This window comes from Oncorhynchus masou, chromosome 23 (assembly GCF_036934945.1).
Source record: "Oncorhynchus masou masou isolate Uvic2021 chromosome 23, UVic_Omas_1.1, whole genome shotgun sequence".
Taxonomy (NCBI): domain Eukaryota; kingdom Metazoa; phylum Chordata; class Actinopteri; order Salmoniformes; family Salmonidae; genus Oncorhynchus; species Oncorhynchus masou.
The window spans coordinates 32622697-32640141 of NC_088234.1; the positions used below are offsets into that span (position 1 = coordinate 32622697).

The window sequence follows — 17445 nt, forward strand, 5'->3', positions numbered from 1 at the left end:
ATTGAGATTTCAGCTGATGTAAGAAGGGCTTTATAAATAAATTTGACTTAAGAACAAATTCTTATTTACAATGACGGCCTACCCTGGTCAAACCCGAACGACGCTAGGCCAATTGTGCACCACCCTATGGGACTCACAATCCCGGCCGTATGTGATACAGCCTGGATCCAAACAAGGGTGTCTGTAGTGATGCCTCAAGCACTGACATGCCGTGCCTTAGACCACTGTGCCACTACGGAGCCCATAAAGAAGACACTGTCCATGGTTCCGATTTAGTCTATAAACTGTTCATTCATATGCCTTGCGACTATAGGCCTAAAGGCAGAGACAATAAGAACACATAGTGGCATAATAAATTCAACCACACCTTTGTTTTATTACAAAACTGGATAGCAACTTCTGTCCAGTGGACAACAAAGCATATTGCATGTACAGTAACAGACAGTTACATGACCTACAGAATGGTCTGTTTCTGACTTGTTAACAGGTATTAATTTAGAACAACAGAGAGTCGCAAAGAAAACAGGTGCTGCCTCCACTATTCCAGCACCATTTCAAAATCATGCTTAGTCTAATACAGTGACAACTAAAAGATACCAAAATCCATTTAGTCCAATCAACAATCAACCTAAGCTAAATATGATGTGGCAGCCCAAGGTTCTGACTGATTTTTGTGTGTGTGTGTGTGTGTGTGTACATTCGTTCAAGCATAAAAACATGTTGACGCACCCTACTTGTAGAGAAACACCAATGCCATCCTCCTCTCTTTCATGTTGACGAAACAGTCTATCACTCTGTCATACAGTACATTCTTTTATTTTTTTGTTGTCCAAGGCTGCCTGGCTAAAATGCTTGCTTGCTAGCCTAACTCTGTTCATAGGCAACGTTAGCTAGTTCACATTAGCCTTTGACATTTAGCTACATATCCTCTCAGGCCAGGAGCACGACAATGTATGAATTAATGGTTGGATCAGAATCAACGTAATATTCATTGGCCAGTACAGAGAATTAAGTAAAACCACAAGTCCAAATTCCTATCTCCATCCATGGCTAATTTAGGAAAAAGCCCATTTTAGCTAGCTGGCTAGCTAGCTAGCCCCTGGAGGACAACAACACAACGAGATGCAAAAATTGAAGTTTTTCTGTCAATGACGTAAGCTCTCAATGAGATTTGATAGGAGTGATGCCAAATCCAAACTGGCTTCCCTTGACACTTTTTTTAGTGCGCCGGGACCATTCACAGTTGAGTTCGCTCAGTTTAGCTCAACGCTGGTTGGCATATTAAAAAGAAATTGTCAAGGGAGGCCAGATGCTTGCTGGCTTCCTTTGCCTTCAATGCTGTGGGCGGCAACAATGTCATACTCGTTTGGACCAGACAGTATCAGATAGATTGCCTACACAGAGAGAGACAAAGGGGTGCTGTTTCGCTCGCTCGGATGCCTTCTCCTGCAAAATACATTCAAACTCTTGCAAATTGATGGAAAATTATGAAACCCAGAGCGAAGAAAGACCAATTATTTTATGTTTTTGTATTTTTTTTCTTTGTCAATTGGTCAAAGCCAGGCTTCCCTTGGCATCTATATGAATACACGTCACTGAATAAAGACCGACCAAAAACTGGTCTTAGCATAATGCAATTGGTACGGTATTGATTTTGCAGTCAACATACGTTCCCCTTTTTTAAAATTTATATTGCACATTATTTTTGTCCAGCTTCTGTGTAGCCTGTTGAGGAACATCAAGTTATTTAAAAGGACTTCTTAATGTTTTCAGTTTATAATTTTATCAAAAAATGCATCTTCCACTTTCCTCTGTTGGACCTCTGTCAAATTGGTCACTGTCCATGGTGCTGTATCAGCTTGTAGTCTATTGGACTGGGTCAGTAAAAAAAATGTAACCTTTATTTAACTCGGCAAGTCAGTTAAGAACACATTCTTATTTACAATGACAGCCTACCGGTGAACAGTGGGTTAACTGCTTTGTTCAGTGGCCTCCCCAGCTCAATGGTTATAATGAACTTAGCCTTAAAATGCTTTTGAGAAACCACACTCTGTTAGTTTTTGTATTTTTTTGTATTATTTTTTTTTTTTTTTTTTTTTTTGGGGGGGGGGTTGATCAGCTTAATATTGCAGATAGATTGTGGCTTCTATCAATGTAATTAACTGCATAATTTCTGATCCCCCATGTGTAGTATTTTGTAAATATATATACACACAGTACCAGTCAAAAGTTAGGACACACCTACTATACGGTGGGAACCACACACGCGGAGATCATCCGTTCACCTATTCTGCGTCTCACAAAGACACAGCGGTTGGAACCAAAGGACAGATTTCCTCCGGTCTAATGTCCATTGCTCGTGTTTCTTGGCCCAAGCAAGACTCTTCTTATTATTAGTGTCCTTTAGTAGTGGTTTCCTTGCAGAAATTTGAGGATGAAGGCCTGATCCTCTGAACAGTTGATGTTGAGATGTGTACAGTGGTTCCTCAATTAAACGTTTTGAGATTATGCTGCGGGATTTAGAGGTAATTTGTGGTTTAGTACGTTACTCTGCGTCACTGCTTCATTGCTCCAGACCACTGCAAGGGGGTGTTAGAGCACTGATTATGCTTTTGGGTCCCAAGGCCTAATGTGTTTCTACCTTACAATGAATGGGCGATATAAAACAAATAGAAAGTAGTTCATGTGTCGGGGGGGTTGGGTCAGTATGTTATATCTGGAGTACTTTTCCTGTCCTATCCGGTGTCCTGTGTGAATTTAAGTATGCTCTCTTTAATTCTCTCTTTCTTTCTTTATTTCTCTCTCTCTGAGGACCTGAGCCCTAAGACCATGAATCAGGACTACCTGGCATGATGACTCCTTGCTGTCCCCAGTCCACCTGGCCGTGCTGCTGCTCCAGTTTCAACTGTTCTGCCTGTGATTATTATTATTTGACCATGCTGGTCATTTATGAACATTTGAACATCTTGGCCATGTTCTGTTATAATCTCCACATGGCACAGCCAGAAGAGAACTGGCCACCCCACATAGCCTGGTTCCTCTCTAGGTTTCTTCCTAGATTTTGGCCTTTCTAGGGAGATTTTCCTAGCCACCGTGCTTCTACACCTGCATTGCTTGTTGTTTGGAGTTTTAGGCTGGGTTTCTGTACAGCACTTTGAGATATCAGCTGATGTACGAAGGGCTATATAAATACATTTGTTTTGATTTGATTCTTTTTTATAGCTGAAACTTGTTTTCAATGCACATTTAATGATATTTAATAGGTCCAAAAAGTTGGTTGAAAATATACTTGCACTTACAAGCTTAGATGGCTCTCGAATTAACCAGGTCTCTACATATAAATACTTAGGGATATGGTTGGATGATAAACTGTCTTTTAAAATTCACGTTGACAAACTTTGTAAACGGCTAAAAATCAAACTAGGCTTCCTCTATAGAAACAGGACATGTTTGTCCTCTACAAATAGAAGACAAATTGTGCAAGCTACTTTTAAGTCTGTTATAGATTATGGGGATATTATCTACATGCATGCTATGGCATCCACACTTAAATTGCTGGACGCTACTTATCATTGCGCACTTATAGGTGCTAGCTACAGAACCCACCACTGTGTTTTATATCAAAATGTGGGTTGGACTTTGCTGTCCATGAGACGAGAACAACATGCTCTCGTGTTTGCCTATAAAGCACTTCTGAATAAACTACCTTCTTATTTATCATCACACATCAACATTAAAATTATAATTCATAAAACCAGGTCTCAAGCATGGATTACACTTGAGTCCCCTGCGATCGCCACAGAGTTGGGTATGGCTGCCTTTTCCTGTTACGCTCCTTGCTTATGGAATGGCCTGGAGGATATTATTTTTGAATTGCTTGTAACTGCTTTGGGTAATGGAAGTTCTTGTGCTGTTAGGGGAATAACCTGTGTGTAAATGTAAACATTTCCTCCTGTATTTATTGTTGTGTTATCTGTGATCATTTGGACTTGTGTAGTTTCTTAATCATTGTAACTAAACTGTATGTGTAAACATGTATACGCAAGGCCCAGCTGTAAAAGAGACCTTGGTCTGTCTTCCTTGTTGAAATAACGGTATAATAATATAATGTAGCCTCGGCACCTACATAAAGCTGAGTGACTCACTCATTCATGGCTTTGGACCAACATTCCTTCTGATAGTCTTTAATGAATAAATGTTTTGGTTATCCTGACCTGGATACCATGTATTATAGTCTCTAAAAGGAAAAATATTACCACCGTCTCTTGCGCATGTCATTTTCCAGATCTTCCCTAATGAAAAAAACACCTTAGATATTAATTTAGAATCCTCCAATCCTCTAAATGTAATTATTAGAGGAAAGCCATATAGATTACAAAATAGTTGGAAAGAGATTTGCGATGGCACATGGTATATGAATTGACACACAATTTTCTATTCCTCCTGAAAGTGCTAACAGTCAAATGCATTCACTTCGTCGCCCACATACACCTTAAACATTTGGATAATAAAGCATTTAAACGCTGACATTGGTTGATTTTATGCATTCATGAATTAATCGCTTTAGCTGACATGTCGTGGTTCATCTGATGAAGGTGGCTATGGGCCTATTTATATAATGAATATGAAGTCAGTCATACTTAAATCCAAACTGGTTGGAGACTATAAGAGTACATGGACCTAAAGGCTCGATCATTTTTCAAGCTGTTCAAACATTCATAGATGACCAGCAGGGTCAAATAATATAAACAGTGGTTAGAGAGTGTGCAACCGATCAGCACCTTAGGAGTAAATGCCTGTTGGTTTTTCATAGCCGAGCACTCAGCGGTCAAGACAGCAAGTGCGTGTGTGAGAAAGAGAGAGAGAAAGAGAGAGAAAGAGAGAGAAAGAGAGAAAGAGAGAGAAAGAGAGAAAGAGAGAGAAAGAAAGAAAGAGAGAGAAAGAGAGAGAAAGAGAGAAAGAAAGAAAGAGAGAAAGAGAGAGAGAGAGAGGGTTGAAACACACAGTAACACGTGGAATATATCAATCAGAATGTCAGTTTAATATGCAGTGCAGATCAAGTCCTATTACCCTTCTCAGAGTTTTAATAATAATGTGTGACATTGTGGCATTTAAAGCATATTGAGGATAGAAGCAATATGATTTCAAACAATAGTGTGGTGAACTATTTGAACACCGCTTCGCGCTGCTCTGAGACAAGCATTGGGACTGATCTGATAATTTTCACTGAATCTCTATTTGAGTGTTAGGATTATTTTGCTCTTAGTTTTGCTCTTAGTAAAAATAAATCCTTACTCCTGACCAGAAACCCTGAGCGTTTTGTTTTTCTTGGAATATAAACACCATAATATTAATCAAATGAATTAAGCTACATTTCTTAAAATCAATCCCATATACTATGCTCTTAGAAAATAATGATCTAAACTCAGCAACAACAAAAAAACGTCCCTTTTTCAGGACCCTGTCTATCAGATATAATACATAAAAATACAAATAACTTCACAGATCTTCATTGTAAAGTTTCCCATGCTTGTTCAATGAACCATAAACAATTAACGAACATGCATCTGTGGAACAGTCGTTAAGACACTAAAATCTTACAGACAGTAGGCAATTAAGGTCACAGTTATGAAAACTCAGGGCACTAAAGAGGCCTTTCTACTGACTCTGAAAAATGCCAAAAGAAACATGCCCAGAGTCCCTGCTCACCTGCGTGGACATACCTTTAGGCATGCTGCAAGGAGGCACGAGGACTGCAGATTTGGCCAGGGCAATAAATTGCAATGTCCGTACTGTGAGACGCCTAAAACGGCGCTACAGGGAGACAGGTAGAACAGCTGATCATCCTCGCAGTGGCATACCACGTGTAACAACTCCTGCACAGGATCGGTACATCCGAACATCACACCTGCGGGACAGGTACAGAACGGCAACAACAACTGTCCGAGTTACACCAGGAACGCACAATCCCTCCATTAGTACTCAGACTGTCTGCAACAGGCTGAGAGAGGCAGGACTGAGGGCTTGTAGGCCTGTTGTAGTAAGCAGGGCCTCACCAGACATCACCGGCAACAGTGTCGCCTTATGGGCACAAACCCACCGTTGCTGAAAGAGACAGGACTGGCAAAAAGTGCTCTTCACAGATGAGTCACAGTTTTGTCTCACCAGGGGTGATGGTCAGATTTGTGTTTACCGTGAAAGAAATTAGTTACACCAAGTCCTGTACTCTGGAGTGGGATCGTTTTGGAGGTGGAGGGTCCGTCATGGTCTGGGGTGGTATGTAACAGCATCATCGGACTGAGCTTGTTGTCATTGAGCTTGTTGTCATCATCGGACTGAGCTTGTTGTCCTGACATGACCCTCCAGCATGACAATGCCACCAGCCATACTTCTTGTTCTGCGCCTGATTTCTTGCAAGACAGGATTGTCAGGCCTTTCCTGTGGCGGTCTTCATGAGAGCCAGTTTCATCATAGTGCTTGATGGATTTTGTGACTGCACTTGAAGAAACTTTAAAAGTTCTTTAAATTTTCCGTATTGACTGACCTTCATATCTTAAAATAATGATGAACTGTTGTTTCTCTGTGCTTATTTTAGCTGTTTGTGCCATAATATGGACTTGTTGATAACCAAATATGACTATATTTTGTATTTTTTTATATTGTTTTTACCACTCAACACAACTGATTGGCTGAAAATCATTAAGAACGAAATACATTCAACAAATTAACTTTTAACAATGTTAAAAGCACACATGCTAATTGAAATGCATTCCAGGTGACTACCTCATGAAGCCGGTTGAGAGACTGCCAATAATTTGCAAAGCTGTCATCATGTCAAAGGGTGGCTACTTTGAAGAATCTCAAATATATTGATTTGTTAAACACTTTTTTGGTTACTACATAATTCCATAAGTATTATTTCATGGTTGGATGTATTCACTATGTTTCTAAAATATAGAAAATAGTAAAAATAAAGAAAAACCCTTGAATGATTAGGTGTGTCCGAACTTTGGAATGGTACTGTACATCTGAACACCATCCAGTTTCTCCCTAATTTCATGATATCCAATTGGTAGTTACGATCTTGTCTCAACGCTGCAACTCCCCCTACGGAAGGTTGAGAGCATGCGTCCTCCAAAACACGACACTGCAAAGCCGCACTGCTTCTTGATACACTGCTCGCTTAACCCGGAAGCACTAATGTTTTGGTGAACGATGACACAAGGAAATCCCGGCAGGCCAAACTCTTCCCTAAACCGGACGATGCATATTGTGTGCCTTCCCATGGGTCTCCCGGTCACAGCCTGACTGGGATCGAACTGTAGTGGCGCCTCTGCACTATGATGCAGTGCCTTAGACCGCTGCGCCACTCGGGAGGCCCCAGTTTTGATTTATTTTTGCAATATATTTCTCAACTGTGCTGTGATTTTTCACAAAAGTTAGGAACCTTTCTTGACCAGCACAAAAACATCCTTTGGCGGACTGCCACAGCATCGAATAGTCCCCACGATATGCAACTGTTCAGGGAATTCAGGAACCAATACATGCAGTCAGTCAGGAAAGCAAAGGCTAGCTTTTTCAAGCAGAAATTCACATCCTGTAGCTCTAACTCCAAAATGTTTTGGGACACTGTAAAGTCATGGAGAACAAGAGAACCTCCTCCCAGCTGCCCATGGTCACCACTGATAAATCCATAATAATCCAACATTTCAATAAGCATTTCTCAACGGAAGGCCATGCCTTCCTCCTAGCCCCAACCCCGGCCAACAGCCCCCCCTCCGCAGCTACTCGCCCAAGCCTCCCCCGCTTCTCCTTCACCCATGTCCAGATAGCAGATTTTCTGAAAGAGCTGCAAAACCTGGACCAGTACAAATCAGCTGGGCTAGACAATCTGGACCCTCTCTTTCTAAAACTATCTGCCAAAATTGTTGCCACCCCTATTACTAGCCTGTTCAACCTCTCTTTTGTGTCGTCTGAGATTCCCAAAGATTGGAAAGCAGCTGCGGTCATCCCCCTCTTCAAAGGGGGGGACACTCTTGACCCAAACTGATACAGACCTATATCTATCCTACCATGCCTTTCTAAGGTCTTCGAAAGCCAAGTCAACAAACAGATTACCGACCATTTCGAATCCCACCATACCTTCTCTGCTATGCAATCTGGTTTCAGAGCTGGTCATGGGTGCACCTCAGCCACGCTCAAGGTCCTAAACGATATCTTAACCGCCATTGATAAGAAACATTACTGTGCAGCCGTATTCATTGATCTGGCCAAGGCTTTTGACTCTGTCAACCACCACATCCTCATCGGCAGACTCGACAGCCTTGGTTTCTCAAATGATTGCCTAGCCTGGTTCGCAAACTACTTCTCTGAAAGAGTTCAGTGTGTCAAATCGGAGGGTCTGCTGTCCGGACCTCTGGCAGTCTCTATGGGGGTGCCACAGGGTTCAATTCTTGGACCGACTCTCTTCTCTGTATACATCAATGAGGTCACTCTTGCTGCTGGTGAGTCTTTGATCCACCTCTACGCAGACAACACCATTCTGTATACTTCTGGCCCTTCTTTGGACACTGTGTTAACAACCCTCCAGGCAAGCTTCAATGCCATACAACTTTCCTTCCGTGGCCCCCAATTGCTCTTAAATACAAGTAAAACTAAATGCATGCTCTTCAACCGATCACTACCTGCACCTGCCCGCCTGTCCAACATCACTACTCTGGACGGCTCTGACTTAGAATATGTGGACAACTACAAATACTTAGGTGTCTGGTTAGACTGTAAACTCTCCTTCCAGACCCATATCAAACATCTCCAATCCAAAGTTAAATCTAGAATTGGCTTCCTATTTCGCAACAAAGCATCCTTCACTCATGCTGCCAAACTTACCCTTGTAAAACTGACCATCCTACCAATCCTCGACTTTGGCGATGTCATTTACAAAATAGCCTCCAATACCCTACTCAACAAATTGGATGCAGTCTATCACAGTGCAATCCGTTTTGTCACCAAAGCCCCATATACTACCCACCATTGCGACCTATATGTTCTCGTTGGCTGGCCCTCGCTTCATACTCGTCGCCAAACCCACTGGCTCCATGTCATCTTCAAGACCCTGCTAGGTAAAGTCCCCCATTATCTCAGCTCGCTGGTCAAAATAGCATCTCCCACCTGTAGCACACGCTCCAGCAGGTATATCTCTCTAGTCACCCCCAAAACCAATTCTTTCTTTGGCCGCCTCTCCTTCCAGTTCTCTGCTGCCAATGACTGGAACGAACTACAAAAATCTCTGAAACTGGAAACACTTATCTCCCTCACTAGCTTTAAGCACCAACTGTCAGAGCAGCTCACAGATTACTGCACCTGTACATAGCCCACCTATAATTTAGCCCAAACAACTACCTCTTTCCCTACTGTATTTAATTTATTTATTTTGCTCCTTTGCACCCCATTATTTTTATTTCTACTTTGCACATTCTTCCACTGCAAATCTACCATTCCAGTGTTTTACTTGCTATATTGTATTTACTTTGCAACCATGGCCTTTTTTTGCCTTTACCTCCCTTATCTCACTTCATTTGCTCACATCGTATATAGACTTGTTTATACTGTATTATTGACTGTATGTTTGTTTTACTCCATGTGTAACTCTGTGTCGTTGTATGTGTCGAACTGCTTTGCTTTCTCTTGGCTAGGTCGCAATTGTAAATGAGAACTTGTTCTCAACTTTCCTACCTGGTTAAATAAAGGTGAAAATACAGCAAAAGGGTGGGTTAAATAGTACATTTGTATCCATATTCTATTTCTCACTTTATTTCTCTATTCCTTCCTCTCTCTCTCTTTCATTATTTTTCTCCATTGCACCATCCCATCCCACCCTATCTTTTTCTCCTTCAAATGCCTAACCCTTTCTTTCCACCTCAACAAAAAGCTACTGATGATGGAATCAGAGAGAACATCACTGGAGAGAACTCTGTTTCTCTGGCACCTCATGAACTTGTGAACATTCCAATCACACAGTGTGCTTGTTTGTCCCATTTTCTGTCCTCACTTCTTTGTCATCAGACGATACAGGCTGGATTGACTTATTCTATGCATTTTTATGAGGGACCTTTCATTAAATAGCTAAATTATTAAAAGCAGTATGCGATTGCTGTTCATTTGAACAGTTTGCCTCTATAATGACTTTCTTGTGTGAAAATATAGAAATATATTTTAACAGGGTTTCATAAAATTGGTGTAGCCATTCACCATGGATCAACAAAATCAGTTATTTAAATTATTGTAAAAATGGAATGCAAGTATGGATGTTCGAAATAAGATGCAGCTTCCTTAAGCATCTGTACTTAGACAAAAAAAAATTGTGAGCGAGAAAAGTCTATTAAAATAGGCTTAAAATATGCCACAGTGCTTGGAATATGAATCTAATTGGCAAACCATTTTAGCACACTAACGTAAAAAGGCATAATGTTCCCACAAGGGGCAACATGTCGTCTTGGTACAATTTCCTGAAGAAATCAACACAGCTACTCCGTCAACTAGATCCTCAACTTGGCAATATTTTATATTATTATTTTGGAAACAGAAGCTTAAATATAACCTCAACATGATTATTTAACAATTAGTCACAAAAATGCTGTGGCAATAGGAATAATTTTAGCATCTCCAGGTCCTTTTCACAGAATCAGTTCAATGTAGGCTGAACTCTAAATAAGCACAACACAAGGTATTGAGGTATTGGGTAAACCAGCATTGGAAGAAGTGGATGTCATAACATAATGACCTACTTACCATTAGTCCTAGCTCTCCTGGGGTCCCGGGATCTCCCTGTACAAATATAAAATGCCCAATTAGTAAAGCACATATAAATGGGGAGATTTGTTCTACTTCAATGACTTGAAATTACAGTTGGTGATAAATAATTGGATTGGATTTGGAACATTAAATTATTTATATTTTTTAATAAGACATTTGGTTATGAAGATTTGGATTTGAAATGTGGGTTATGCAGATGGATGTTAGTATTCAATATAGAGGCAAATTCATCAGTTTATCAATGATACAGTTTCTAGATAAAAAGAAACAATCCACATCCTAATTAGGTGTCCATTCTTCCTTTTGCATCTGGTGGACTCTACTGTGAATAGCAATCGATTCAAATGAATAGTTCTTATTGGTGCAGTTCTGGGCTTGATGTAGGTACGGCCATGTGACACTTGTCCGATTCGGCCCTATGTAGCTGGTTGGTGGCCATTGTGGAAAACTGGTGCCCTAGAGTGTAATAGGTTCAATCTGCACTATAGCTAGACATCTTTATTTAGACATATTCTGTATTTTTGTAAAAGTTCTTAAAAGTGACAAAGTATAAAATGTCATAGTTTATATATCATTGGAATCAGTAGACTTCAGGTAACACTTACATAACTTTTTAGAGTGTAAAAGATAACTTTATATTTAAAACACCACTGAATAAAATATCACAATTTCTCGATTTCTGATGGCTTTTCATAATTGTTGCGATCATAAAGGCAATAAACAAAGGCCATATGGTTTTGGCCGTGTAGACCCAACACAAGGGAAGCCATTACCTAAAACATACATGCAGGTAAAATGTATTTTCACCATTAAACTTTAGGGGGCGCTATAGACCAACCCAAGGCCCATCTGAAATGGTAGGTTTTGTGGTACATATCTACGGAGTGAGTTGATGAATTGGTATTTGTGGTGCAAATCTCATTCCAGTCATGGGACCGATATTACAGTGGTTCCTCCTATAAAATTTGCGAGCTTACACCGCGGGATAAGAGGTACCCAGACTTAGAGGTCATTGCTCCAGACCACCACAAGGGGTAGTTAGAGCACCCATTATGCATTTGGGTCCCAAGGTTTTTATATGACCAATCATTTTGAGTGGTTCCAATGACGAATTTGACGCTGGCCACCCGTCCCTAGTGACTTCAGCAAAGATGGCTGACAAAACATTACGGGGAAGCAAATGTACGTAGTTATAACGTCATAATGAGTCAAGCAAAAAATGTACAATTGAGAGGAATATGTTAGTTCATGTAGAGACAAACGATTGTGCATATTTTTTTTGTCATAAAGTTAATTTACGAAAATCGATATTTAGCAAGTTTTCAGCCATATCCAATACCAGGTGTATCAAACTCATTCATTGTAGCAAGCAGGGAGCAGGTTTCGAACCCTCAAAAATTCTAGCCCGAAGTCCAGCACGCTACCGACTGTGCCCAAATGTATTAATTTGGGTTGGGGCCGGATGTGGCTAAAAACACTTTATCAATTGGGATCTTCAATGTGGAAAGGGGGGAAAGTATTATTATTCGTTTTTCACCAGCATAGCAGGATGGCTATTAGCTGAACAATAGACTATTCAACCTTTACTAAAGAATTGTCTAATAGCCGAGCTAGGCGTGAACCTATAGGTCTGTCCATAAAAAGCCCCCCAATAGGTTTCTAAAAAGAGGCTATTCATCCAATGTGTGGATGAAGTTCTTAAATTGGCATTGGGGAAAATATGACCTGCTACAAAAAATATCCGCTAAAGCTAAAAAACACTCTGTAATGTTCACAACTATATATATTTTGAACTAGCGAATAGTGGGAGATGCGTTCAAGAAACACTGGCATGTTTTATTTAGGAAGGGTTTTTTGTTTTTCATGGAATAGTAACACCATAATATTAATCAAATGAATTAAGCAAGTACCAGTCAAAAGTTTGGACACACCTACTCATTCAAGGATTTTTCTATATTTTTACTATTTTCTATATTGTAGAACAATAGTGAAAACATCACAACTATGAAATAACACATATGGAATCAGTTAAGAACAAATTCCTATTTACAAGGACAGCCTACTTCTTCCTTCCCAATGAGGATTTGAACCCAGTCTCCCGCGTGCCCCGCATTCTGTCGTACAGACATGGCCTGCTCTTTTAAAATGCAGATGTTGATTTAGTTATGGATTCATAACGAATTACTATGGGAATAAATATCACTGATTTACAGAAATATTGGAACAAAGTTGTCTAATGAAGGCAAACAATTTAGAATCCTCCAATCCTGTAGCCTACTCCCAACAATCATGTTGTACATTGCCATCTTTTCCAATCCATCCTAACGGGTTTTGTATTTTGTTTTTCTCTGAATAGAAACACCATAATATGAATCAAATTAATTAAGCCACATTTCTTAAAATCAATCCCATATATATGTTATTACAAAAAAGGTTTTAAATTCTCTGGTAATGCCAATACGGAATACTATCAAATGCTTCTCAAAGATGCCCTCTGGTGGGTAAACTAGCAATAACTTGCAGTAACAGAAAAAATGGCTGAGAATTTAATGACGTGCTACAGAATTATGCGGTAGCGTGTGAAAAATGCTAATTTCGGTCACATGACTTGAATGGGATTTGTGCCACAAATTCTAAAATAATATTATTTGGAAACAGTGCCAGGGAAACTAAACCAAAGCATGGATTACTGTCATACCTTGCCCATATACTGCTTACAGGGTAAGGAAAACAAAATGTAAGTCTGTAATTTTGGTGAACTATCCCTTTAAAGACATGTCAATTTCATATTTAAGACCAACCAAAAGCTGATCTTAGTGGCAAGGCAGTTGGTTATGGCATTGCTTTTGCAGTGGAAGAGCACAGTAGCCAAATCAGTAGCCTTTAACCAATGTTTTATTAAAATATAAACTTTTGGAGCAGCAAAACAGTCAACATTTATATTGGATCATTTTTTGTCCAGCTTCTGTGAAAGATTATGTGCGATGCCCATTGAATAAAACATGTCAGTGACTGTAGAAAGCCCGTTTAGAAACATGAAGTTGTTAATAAAAATACTGCTTATTGTTTTTCATTCATCATTTTGTTTTAAAAATGCATCTTCCACTTTCCTCTGATATATGGGCAATCAGAAGCAATTTTGTTTGTGTTACATTTATTAAAGGGGTTTCCCCTTTATGCCATTTCCCAGGCCAAGGACTGTACTGTACTGTACCCATACAAACATACAATACTGTACTCACCGGCAGACCTGGCACTCCCCGGGGCCCATCCTTGCCTGTGTCCCCTGGTGGCCCTCGGGGGCCAGGGGGACCTGGGGGTCCAGGAGGCCCTGGTGGACCTGCCGAACCCTGATCTCCCTATAGAGCAATGCAACAAGTCAAATCATTACATTAAATGGCTTCAAACTTTTAAATAAATAATGAAGACATCAGTAGAGCAATCATTAGAAATAATAGTGAAATGAGTAATCGGTTGGGCATGGAAAACCTCCATAGGGAACATGAAGGGAAGTTTGCAACTCTTACTTTAGTTTCTCAGATGTTAAGTTAATAACACTGGAGTAGTACTTTAGAAATTAATTAATAAATGTACAAACATTTTCTCACTGGTCTATATCTGAAATGTTGTTTAAAATAATTGCTACTTGGAGTATTCCCAATTAGAATTTCCCAGTTCAATTAACACATTTGCTTTAACAAACAGCAATAGTAAGTGTCATATTTTCATTAAGATGAATCTAAAACATTCTGAAAATGCATTCTTTAGTTACAAGTGGCAATGTATGAAGATCATTACTAAATGTATGCTTCTAGAATTTCCTCTAATATGACAGAATGGGCAGCAGTGTGCTTCTGATAGGTCCAACTAAAGGCTGGCGTGCAAACTGAGGAATGAACAAGGAGAAGTTGTCAGGTGATAAACCCCTTCGGAAGAAAGATAAAGACGAGCAACGACAGCCACTACCTTAATAAGCCGCCGCTTTATGAGCTGCTGGTCAGCAGAAAGAAAGCCATGATTGATCTTAGGGAAGACCATCTGAGCGAGCAGGTGTGTGAGGTCAAGAAGTCGAAGTTCAGAGGTAAGTGAGGTTGGAGGAGGATGAGGTCCCAGAAGAAAAAGAGGAAGGAGTCAAAGGGCAAAACATAGATTTGATTAGACGTTGCGTCACAAGACCCAACTAAGCACCTTCATAAATGGGGAGAAATCCACACTTTTCCACCACAGTGGCTTTGGAAGTCTGGACTTAATTTTGGAGCCAGAGCACATAATTACCACCCCAGGGATGCTGGGACGCCACACTGGGCTCGCAGATCCTGGAAAAATGGGGACTCCTCCTCTGCGAAGGCGCTGACATCATCACAGTAGTGCTCAGTGCCAAGCCAGACCCCCGGAGGTGGACACACAGAGAGCTGCATGGTTGACCTTCTGAAGCTACATTTTTTACGCTGTTTTTTTTAAGTTGGGCAAGTATCTCTGGCGCTGTCCATTGGTATTATCTCAAATGATCCATTACTAGAAATACCTAAATATATTGGAGTTGAACTTGTGTGATTGAAATATGGAAATCATACAGTTCAGGATATACAGTATATTTAGCACTAAATAGCCCACTGAAAATTATACCTTGCATTTAGAGATTTGCGGTGAACCATGGGTATGGTATTTAAAAACATTTTGCCACTTTGGTTGATTGTTTAATGTTCCTTGCTAAGTTCCTTCCATTCATTCAGCATCAATGGACATTAGCCAGACCATGTCTTGGTTAGAAAAATTACAATTCTGGTTGTAATCAACTTCACATTACTGGGTTATAAAAAGCTACCTTGGATTTCAATGGGGCCCTGGCATTTTGCATGAAAAAGAAACCCCTCGGGTAAAATACTTGGTGGCACTGAGTGGACGATTATGGCCCTGATTAACTACTGTGCCTGGTACTGGTCTGTCATTGGGGCCAGAAGTAAAGGCTCATTCTTTCTCAGTGTGTGTCATCCAGGGGTCAGACTGAGCAGCTAGGCCACACCAACAAACCTTGACAGTCAGGATCTGATTGCTGTGCAAAGCAGCCAGTGTAGGGAGACCAGGCAATCCCTAAAAGGACATACAGCACAAGATTGCTCAACACAGACAAAACACAGAGAGCTCCAGACACAACACAATCAAAGTTATGAAAACATCCATAACAGCGGAGTAGTCAAGTTATCTGTTCCACATGTCATTGACTTCAACAGACCATGAAAAAGTTAATGGCTTTAATTGTTTTGTCTCCCCAATATTTAAAAAAAATGTAATAATGGACTTAAATGTTTCATTTATCTCTGTAAGACACTGAAAACCAGTTTGAGGATATTTTAATTACACTGTAAGGATTTGTACTACATGCCAACAACATCAAATGTTATTTTGAAGCAATTAGCTTTAATGTTTGTCTTTATTGAGTGCCAAACACCTGTCAATGCAATTGCCACCCAAAATGATTTGTCAATGGACAAAGTCCAGGTCTTTTTTCTAACCAAATCTCTTTTATTTTACCATATCGTACCTTTTTTAAGTATACCATATTTAATTTTTATTTACCATATCATGGAATCCAAATGTAACCTATATAATCACTTGATTCCAAATCTACGCAAAGGGTTCAATGTGGCTTGTTTCTCTTTCTCTAGTTGGATCAGTAACACACCTAGACATAGGTTGAGAATGCCAGCAAAGCAAAAAAGTAAGTTGTTAAGAGTGTTTGTATCAAAGGGGAAAAAATACTTTCTATGGAAATTCAATCAAATATTCAAACCAAATTGCTTTGCTTCGTAACAGCTCTGACACAATCTTGAAAAGTGAACAATGAAGTTATGACATGCTTCACTTGTGCGGCCTTTTTGAGCTAGAGTATGTTAGATTCATGAATGATTCGATACATTTGCCGGAAGACAGTGGGACTTAGCATTGATCCCCCACCTTTTACGAGATGCCAGAGGTCTGCGTAAGTGCTCATTATACACTGCTGACTTGGCCAGAGTCTAGCACTGTCAAGCTCATTGACACTATCTGTGTTCAAAACAAGTCTCCTTGTTGTGGGAAAATAAATTATCATCTGACTTCCGAGTCAGCCAAAAACTGCAATTTTCTTCAATGCATCAAATCCACTCACATTATATGTGGGACAGTGCACTCGCCACATTGTACTGTGACTGCATTCATGGATATGGGTGACAATGGTAATGACATTGGTGGTTGACTGATATTCCCAACCATTTGCTAATCACTTTTTGTATTTCTCTCTGAATAGGATGTTGAATATTTGGTAGAGTAACATTACCATGTATTTGCCTACAGCAGGATGATTGCATTTGTAGTAAGCAAAATGACTGATAGGGAGAGAATTAGCTCCACAATGAGATGGGTGTAGACAGCAGGCTGTTAGCCAGCCTGCTAGTTTAGAGGTGTCTGCCACTATGACAGTCAATGTAGTCAGCTCAGCTTTCCCTATTCAGACCATGTCTGTGCCTCGATCGAGGTCAGGCAAAACTAAACATAGCGGTGTTCACCTTAGCAATCTCACTGGAATAAAGACCTCCTCCATTCCTGTCATTATTGAAAGAAACTGTCATAATATCTCACATCTCACAATAGGAC

At 40.1% G+C, this 17445-nt stretch overlaps 1 protein-coding gene across 10 annotated transcripts in view; it reads right to left on the reverse strand.

Annotated features, from left to right (window-relative positions):
• The window catches only part of LOC135510759 (collagen alpha-1(XXV) chain), a 127845-nt gene that overhangs the window by 102859 nt on the left and 7541 nt on the right, over positions 1 to 17445 (reverse strand). For 9 of the 10 annotated variants that reach the window (XM_064931941.1, XM_064931940.1, XM_064931939.1 and 6 more), the window contains exons 3-5: positions 14779 to 14850; positions 14055 to 14171; positions 10789 to 10824 (exon numbers count right to left, since the gene is read on the reverse strand). In XM_064931941.1, coding sequence (XP_064788013.1) covers positions 10789 to 10824; positions 14055 to 14171; positions 14779 to 14850 — 225 coding nt within the window. Of the gene's footprint in view, positions 1 to 10788; positions 10825 to 14054; positions 14172 to 14778; positions 14851 to 15843; positions 15904 to 17445 lie in introns of all 10 variants that reach the window. The other variant, XM_064931947.1, reaches the window with a different exon arrangement.